This window comes from Panthera uncia (genome assembly GCF_023721935.1).
Source record: "Panthera uncia isolate 11264 chromosome A1 unlocalized genomic scaffold, Puncia_PCG_1.0 HiC_scaffold_17, whole genome shotgun sequence".
NCBI classification, from domain to species: domain Eukaryota; kingdom Metazoa; phylum Chordata; class Mammalia; order Carnivora; family Felidae; genus Panthera; species Panthera uncia.
The window spans coordinates 151,740,539-151,748,798 of NW_026057577.1; the positions used below are offsets into that span (position 1 = coordinate 151,740,539).

The following is an 8,260-nucleotide window of genomic DNA, read 5'->3' on the forward strand; positions in this document are numbered from 1 at the left end:
GGGTCACTGCTGGCTGAGGGGTCAGTGCTGGGGCGAGGGGTCAGTGCCGGGCTAGGGGTCAGTGCCGGGTGAGGGGTCACTGCCGGGCGAGGGGTCACCCCCGGGCAAGGGATCAGTTCTGGGCGAGGGTCACTGCTGGGTGAGGGGTTAGTGCCGGGTGAAGGGTCACTGCTGGGTGAGGAGTCAGTGCTGGGGCGAGGGGTCAGTGCCAGCCGAGGAGTCAGTGCCGGCCGAGGTGTCACTGCTGGGGAGGAACCTCCTTGCTGACCTTAAGGAGTGGACGGAGGAAGCTTGGAGAGCAAGAGTGTGGCCTCAGCAGTCAGCCCACCTCCGGGCCATCCAGCCACTCCCGAGCCCTGATCAGGGCAGGGAGTCGGCAGGGGCAGGGGTCTCTACTCTCCCCGTGCGTCTACACCCTCCAACCCGCTGGGCGCCTGGGGACTCAGGATGGTGTCCGCTGCCCCGCTGGCCCCCGGCGGCCAGCAGTGACCCAGGCCCTGACCTGAGCTTGTAAGGAGGGGTCTGCGAAGGCCCGGGGGCGGGGCCTAAGCGCTGGGCCCCTCCTCTCCCTGAAATCAGGCAGCGAAGGCGGGCAAGGAAGGATGGGCGCCTGCTGCCAATAGGGGACCCCGGCAGAGCCCGGCGGCGCACCTACGCCCTTGAGGGCCGGGTGGATGGAGCTCCAGACGCCCACGCTCCCCTTCCGCAGCCTCTGCCCGATGGCGAACTCCAGGTGCAGCAGGGGGATGCCCTCCACGACCAGCAGGATGAGGAACGGGATCATGAAGGCCCCTGCGTGGGGAGAAGCGGCAGCGTGTCAGAGGACGGCTCACGGGAGGGCGACGGGCCACCCCTGGCGACGCAGGCATTTGTAGGAAGCACCTGCAGAGACACAAACTTGGGAGGTTCCCGACCACAAGGCCACGAGCACCGCCGCGCAGGGAGCCACCACGCGCCACCTCCCGACGGTGGCGTCCGTGGGCCGTGACGGCAGCCCCCGGAATCAGCGGAGGCGTCCGCGTGCCGGGGGGAGCCGGGTGCGAGGGTCAGAGGGGAGAGGTCACGGGAGCGGAGGGTTCAGACACCGACCCGGGGGAGTGCACGCCGGGGTCCTTGATCTGAGCCTCGGGAGGCTAGCTGGGCAACACTGAGGGCCTCGGAAGGCCCTGACCCGGAGCCGCGACCACATGAGGGGATGCAGGGACCCCCGGGACTGGGGGCACCAGGACCAGGCTGGCTCAGCGCAGGACAGCAGGTTGAGACGGGAAATTAGCGAAGGCGGCGGGCTCGGGGCCCCTGGGCCGCTCCCTCCTCGGGCCCAGCGCGACCTAGCAGAGACCAGCACAGCCGAGGTCACCAGAGCGTGAACTTCGGGCCAGGTTGCAGCTGCGCTGTAGGGACTGCCGACGAGGGTCTGGACACACTGATGGCTTCAGGACTGACCGGTGCGTTCGGTGGGGGGCGGGGGAGGGGCAAGCATTCGGTCCCTCTCCTGGGCCATCTCTGCCAGCCTCAGCCTATACCCCCTCTGCCCTGGGTTCGCTCCCTGCCTCTTTCTCCTCTGCGGGGTCCCTTGTGTTGGGAGGGACAGCCCCACCCCCACCCCCGCGCAGAGCCCAGTGGTGCTCCCACCCCGCAGTGGGCCATCCTCGGTCTGCGTGCTGGACTGCCTGAGTGGCCTCCCTCCCAACGCGGGACTCCAGGGACAGGCCCCTTCAGATGCCGAGGTCAAAATTCCAGGACAGCAAGGGGCATGGGCCACGACTGGGGATGTGGCCCTCAAGGTGACAATGACAGAAAATCAAAGAGTGAGGACGGGCACGGGGAACGAAGACCCACCAGCTGGATCCCCTTGGGTCTGGGGGCCCAGCCCGGGCCACAGGCTCACGGGCAGGGGCCACCTACACCCCACCAGGACCTGCTCACCGTGTCACCGTGTCACCGTGTCCGTGAGGGTTAAGATAAAAGAAAAGAGCTGCCTCTCCAACGTTTTCTTAGGGGCTTGATTTGAATCTCTAAGCGGGGCGCCTGGAAGCTCGGCCGGTCAAAGGCCCAACATCAGCTCAGGCCACGATCTCACTGTGAGTTCGAGCCCTGCGTCAGGCTCGCTGCTGTCAGCACAGAGCCCACTTTGGATACCCTGCCCCCCTCTGTTTCTGTCCTCCTGCCACCTCACGTGCTCTATCTCTCTCAAAAGTAAACATTTTTTTTTAAATAAAAGAAAGAAAAAAAATCTCTGAGCAAAATTACCAAGAAAACAAGTCCGTTTGGGGACAAGGCTCCAGAATGTCCTTCAATCTCCCCTTTTCTCATGACGCCACTTTCACCCACCAGCCTTCCGGTCCCTGCATCCCCATCAGGAAACTCCTATTCATCCTGGGAAACCCCATTCGGATAGCCCCTCTTCCAGGAAGCCACCTCGGTTCTCCCGGCGCCCTCCCTCACACAAGCTCCTCCAGGTGGGCGGCTCCCCTGAGTGTGAGGCTCCGCCCCGGTGGGCACAGCCAGTGGGGGAAGGGGGGAGGAGGGGTCAGGCACATGCCCAAAATGAGCCGTCTGTGCCCCCACGTTGTGGGGCCCATCCCAGCGAGGCAGGTGGGTCTGCCTACCCAGTACCCTGGCCCCGGGCAGCGTCCAGCCTGGAGCAGCCCCTCGGCCCCACGCTCTTTTCCAGGGATGAGAATGTTCTCCAGCGAGGCCGAGAGCTCTTTACAGATTAGGCCCTGGGGGATACGTGGCTTTTTTTTTTTTTAAACCCAGCTACTTCTTTCCTTCCTGTGGGTAAAGGTGGAGGAAGCAGGGAAGGGCAGAGGAGGGAGAGCGGCCAGCAGGCACCGTGGCGCCTGGATGTGGTTCCAAAGGTCCCTGGAGACGGGCGTCCCTGTGCTGCCCAGGCTTCCGCACCGGTGGACACGCGCGCACACACACGCAGAGGCAGCCCGCTGCACGGGGGAGGGGTGGACGGCACCCAAGGGGGACAGACCCGCTGGTGCGGAAGCACGGCTGGCGTTCTAAGGAAACGGGAAACAGGGCGGGGAGTCTGGAGACCCACGGGAGGCCCAGTTGTGTTAGTCCTGAGGGGTAACCACACTCTCAACAGGCCGCCAGGGGCTTTGTGGGATGTGGGTGGCACTCATCACGGAATTGGTCCCGGGAAACTGGCATCATTTCCCCAGGCTCCTGTAGGCGATGGCGACAGATGTGTGGGTGGGGGACCTGCCTCCCCCAGGGTCCCTCCCCCCCCAACCCTTTCACTGTCACCCCCAGGGTCCCTCCCCTCCATCCCTGTCACTGTCATTCTGAAGGCAGATGTGGATTGCTGCCCCCCACACCCCCACCCCCGGGCCTTCCCGCCTTCCGTCCACAGTCCAGACCAGACTGAACTCTCCAGAAATCACCCAAACACCAGAGAGCCATCTTGGGCGAGCCGTTCTGCCCTCCCTGCCCCTGGGGCCTGCACCTTAGAGCCCGTGCCCAGGTCCTTTCCAGGCCCGGGAGGACAGCACGGGGTCACCATGGCCAAGGCACAGAAGGGCGATACTATCTGAGCTCACAGAGGAGGAAACTCCTAAAGAGAAGTACACCCGGAGATGCGTCTGACAAGTGGCAGCAGGGACTCTGGGGGAGGGGACAGACAGGGACCCTTGGAGGAGTTCCTGATGCCAGCTCTGGGCTCGGCTCACGTGCCCCTGCCCAGCGCCCCGGCCCAGGCCCACGTCCACACACGGGTTTCCTCCTAGGTCAGGGTGACCCACAAACCCTGCAGCACCTTCCCATACCCACCCCAGTCCCACCCCAGTCCCACCCCAGTCCCATTTGCATCCTATTCCCACCCCACCCCCCTCCGATGCTCTCTCCTGCCCCAGGAAGCTTCCCTGTGAGAGCACGTGCCCCGTGCACGCTCTGGGTCAGGGCGTGGGGTGGCTGTGTGCCACCCCACCATGTGATGTGGGGATAAACCTACCCTTCAGGGGCTCGTGGACCTCTGTCACTTGCAGAGGAGCACAGAGCCCGTGCCCAACTCCCACTGAGGTGGGAGGAGCACTAGCCAAACACAGACCCCCGAGGTGGTGCAGGCGGAGGACACAGCCCACCCGGGAACCACCTGCACCTGCGCCCTTCACAGCGCTGCCCCGGGGACCCCAGTCAGAGAGACCCAGCGTTGGGGACCTTTCGAGTGACCACACAGTCTCCTAACGCCATGCGCCAGAGGGGGCACTGCGCGTGGGTGCACGCGCGCGTGGGTGAGTGGGTGTGTGCATGCATGCGTACGTGCGTGTGTGGGTGCACGGGCGTGTGAATGTGTGTGTGGGGGCGTACTGTGCACGCATGCGTGCATGGGTGCGCGCGTGTTGTGTGGGTGTTGCGCGGATGTGCGGGGGCGTGTGTGCACACGCGTGGGTGTGGGCTGCGCGCGTGTGTAGGTGCGTGCGGTGTGCACGCATTGAGAGCGTGGGTGCGTGCGCTCGTGGGTATGTGGGCATGTGCGTCAGTGCGTGATGTGTGCGCGCAGGCGTGTCGGGTGGGTGCGTGCGTGCGCACCGCCGCGAATACAGCAGAACGTTGTCGACTGAATCGAAATCAGGGTCTGGGATGTCGTTTTGTCTACTTTTCTTTTTCCCCCCAAAATATAAAGTTAAAAATAAAGTAAATGAATATTTGTCGTACTTTGCAAATTACCCAAAAGTCCTGGAAGTAGTTGGAGGCATGTTACGTCTTCACGGAACCAGCTCCCTCAAGTCACACCCCCCCCCCACCCCTTACAGCTGGGGCCGCAGGCGTGGGAGGCGTCGCGCGGAGGGTCACCGGCTGCGGTCACCTCCCTGCGGCCCTCCGCCTCCTGGGCTCGGCTGCTGGCCTCCCGGTGGGCGTGGGTGGCCTGGACGGGACAGAGCGTGAGCCACGGAGGGTCCCGGAGCGCAGAGGTCGGACCCCCAGCCCCGGCGCCAGCGTGGAACCTCGCTGTGGGGGCGCAGGGCAGGCCTCCGCTCCCCGGGCTGACTGGGGGACAGCCCGTCAGTCTGCAGGGTCTGGGGGCACGGTTCCCGCGGGTGAATACAGCACCAGGACCGCAGTGCAGGGGTGCAGCCAGCCCCCTTCCCTGTCCAGGGGGCAGGAAATCTGCGGGGTGCTGGGCTCCCAGTTACAAGTGAGCAGGAGCAGGCTGGGACCCTCTCTTAGGGTGGCCCTGGGGGGCACGTGAGCAGAAAGTCCCAGAAGGAAGGGGCACTGGCCCCAGAGGCAGCTGGGAGGCAGGCTCAGGGACCGCAGAGGCTGCACTGCTGGGGCCCCTCCTCCCTCTGGCTCCCCCTCTGCTGTGGCTGCCGCTTCCGCTTCCAGAGTCAGAAGCTGGATCAGGGGTCTGTGAGACCTGAGGAGGCCTGAGGTCCCTCCCAGACCTTGGGAAGCTCAACCCTGGGAAATTCAGGGCCCCTGAGGCTGACCCAGGAACGAGCACTTCTGCCTTTCCCGGGGATGCTTTTAGATCACAAAGCCCAGGTGAGAGCCTGCGGGTGCTTCAGAGTAAGAAGCAAACAGCCCCGCAAACACATCACTGGGGCGCCCGTCCCCGGGACAGCCAGCCCACTCTGCACAGCCCGTCTCCCCAGTGAGCACCTGCCCCTGCCCCAGACCCCTCCTTGTTTACAGCTCAGCCCCAGCGCAGGGTTCCCCAGGGCTGCGGCCGCGGACTCATGGAGGTTCCGTCCCTGTCGCCCATAGGGACCGGAGGCGGGCGAAGCGACCATGGTGAGGACACAGAGCCAGCGTCACAGGGCTGGGGGAGAGGGAGAGGGGCAGCCTCGGCCTGTGGAAGGAGACCACTGCGGTCCAGGCAAGGCCCTCCAAGGCCTCTGGGGGTGGCAGGGCGGCCTGAGGTCAGGGAGTCCTTCTGTGGGTCGCCTGCTCCCGGCCCAGCTCCCTCCTCTATCCAGGCAGGAGTGCGGTGCCCGTGTGGTGGCCCTGCGAAGGGCTGCCCCCCACTGCCCCTCCCGCTCTCGGAGAGGGGGCTCCATCCAGAGGAGTGGCCGGTTCCCCTCAGACCCCTCACATCCAGGTCAGGTGTGCTCTTCGAGGACGCACACAGACGCTTGGACGCGCGGGTCCGGACGGCAGACATCCCTCGTCAGCCCCACGAGCCAAGAGCAGAGCGTTGTGGGGGCCCGGACCGCCCTGCAACCCTGCCCAGCCCTGCCCCCGCTGCGGACGTGGAGGCTGAATCCGCAGGGGAGGCAGGTGGCACTCCAGGGGGACGGCGTGTGTGACCACGGCCCCCGGGGACTCCTTCCCCTCCCTGCGAATGGGCTCCTGGGTCCGGGTCCCCATCCCGTCGTTCACAGGCGGACCCCCTTCCAGCCCGGGGCTCACCTCCGCCGTGGCTCTGGCACAGGTAGGGGAAGCGCCACACGTTGCCCAGGCCCACGCAGAAGCCCACGCAGGTGAGCATGTACTGGGCCTTGTTGTCCCACTGGGGCCGGGAGCCGGCCTCCTTGGCCTCGATGCTCTCCAGCTGGTCCAGGGACGGGATCCGGTCCTCCAGGCCCGGGTTGGGCAACACGAGCCTCACCATGGTGGTCGCAGGGCCGGTCCCTGGTGGCCCAGGCGGGTCGGGAGCCAGAGGGCGAGTGGCCGCAGGCCCAGAGCCCCAGCACTTTATAGGGAACCTTTGGCACCTCGCCCCGAGCACCTGGCGTCAGCAGATCTGGAGGTGAGTCCGCCCCAACTGTTAATGCCTTATCTGTGGAGGCGCCGCAGACCCTCGGGACTGCCCCACAGGCTCTGGCCGGCCCCTCCCACTGAGCAAACGCAGCCGCCAGGGCTCCCGCCCCCAGGGTGCTCCCTTCCCCCCCTCCCTGCAGGACACCGCTGCTCTCCAGACCCTGGGATGCTCGGCTCGGGCTCACCGTCACACTCCCCAGCGGCAGAAGGAGGTGGGGCGGCCCCCCCTCTCCCCGGCTCCTTCTGCCCGCAGGCTATGTGCGGGGCCATCCCTGCCCCGCCCCACCCCGTCCAGGGCCGTGAGGTGGACCTGGGCCCTGGGAGCAGCCCACTGCCCTGCTCACTCGGTGTTTGGAGCTGCCTGGACCCCTCCGGGCCCCGAGCACCAGGCTCTAACCAGCTTCCCAGGGAGCTTTGGGTCCCCGCTGGCATCTGGGTACCGAAGCCCCTTCAGATGCGGGGTGCCTGTAGGTGGGCCCCTGGGACCCACAGCAGCCCCCAGGGCGCTCGGCTCCCCGGGTCGTCACCCGGCTGTCCCCCAGCCTCTCCGGGCAGCTGCGGGATTTCTGTCCTCCTACCCAGCGCCGGGCATGGGGCGGCCCCGAGAGGGGTGGGGGGACGGCAGTGGGAAACGGGGTTCCACTGCGGTCAAGCAGGGAGGCTTGGGGGGCCCGCGGCACACGCAGAGAGCGTCGTAGCCTCCACCTGGTGCCCTCTGGCCCCGGGTGCCCTCCAGCCCAGCCTGGCCTCTAACCTGGGAAAGCAAGGGAAGAACCCCACCTGAGGGTTATGACGGCCAAGCCGATCCTGAAGGCAGAGCAGAGTTTGGGACAGAGTTAGTGTGGGTGGGGACGTGCCCACTAGAGATCTGCACCTGGCAATCCTTCCGGCCCGCTGCCACTTTTCCTGGGTCACTGAGCAGGCCACACCCAGCCCCCTCGGGGCCGTTCCCTCGGGAGCTCCCTTCACTGGCCTGCGGGGTCAGCTGGGTGCAAAGCCCTCTCTGATGGCCCTGTTGACTGGCCTCCACTCCCACCCGGTCCTTCCCAGAGGGATGGGCTCTGTCGCTGGGAGTCCTTTGCTTATCTGTCTCCCCAGTGACCCGCTCCACTGGACGATAATGTCCCTTCCGGCCCGGGGCTGCCTGACCCCGACCCCACCCCACTTGACTGGTTCATGCTGACATTCGAGGAACAATCCAGGGAAGGCGAGTGAGGGTCACTCGGGAGGGGTGAGTCAGGAGTCCGACCTTTGCCCTTAGGACAGGGGGACTGGGGAAGGGTGGAGGCCGGAAGGGAGGAATCAGGTTAGAATTTAGGCGCATCTGGTTCCTGAGACGAGAGCAGGACAGGCGGACAGATGCCACCGCAGAGACAGAGAGGGAGAGACAGAGGGACAGGAGAGGAGACAGACAGAGAGATGGAGACAGGGACAGAGGGACAGAGACAGAGGGACAGAAACAGAGGGAGAGACACAGGAACAGAGATAGAGGAAGTGACAGAGACAGAGGGAGAGACAGAGGAACAGAAGGGGAGACAGACAG

The 8,260-nt window shown here is 65.7% G+C and overlaps 1 protein-coding gene across 1 annotated transcript in view; it reads right to left on the reverse strand.

The window, feature by feature from the left end:
• The window catches only part of SLC6A19 (solute carrier family 6 member 19), a 15,022-nt gene extending 8,401 nt beyond the window's left edge, over positions 1–6,621 (reverse strand). Inside the window, exons 1-2 of the mRNA XM_049648314.1 lie at positions 6,367–6,621; positions 652–792 (exon numbers count right to left, since the gene is read on the reverse strand). Of these exons, the coding sequence (XP_049504271.1) occupies positions 652–792; positions 6,367–6,568 (343 nt within the window). The 5' untranslated portion in view covers positions 6,569–6,621. The remainder of the gene's footprint in view (positions 1–651; positions 793–6,366) is intronic.
• Between the last annotated feature and the right edge of the window lie 1,639 nt (positions 6,622–8,260).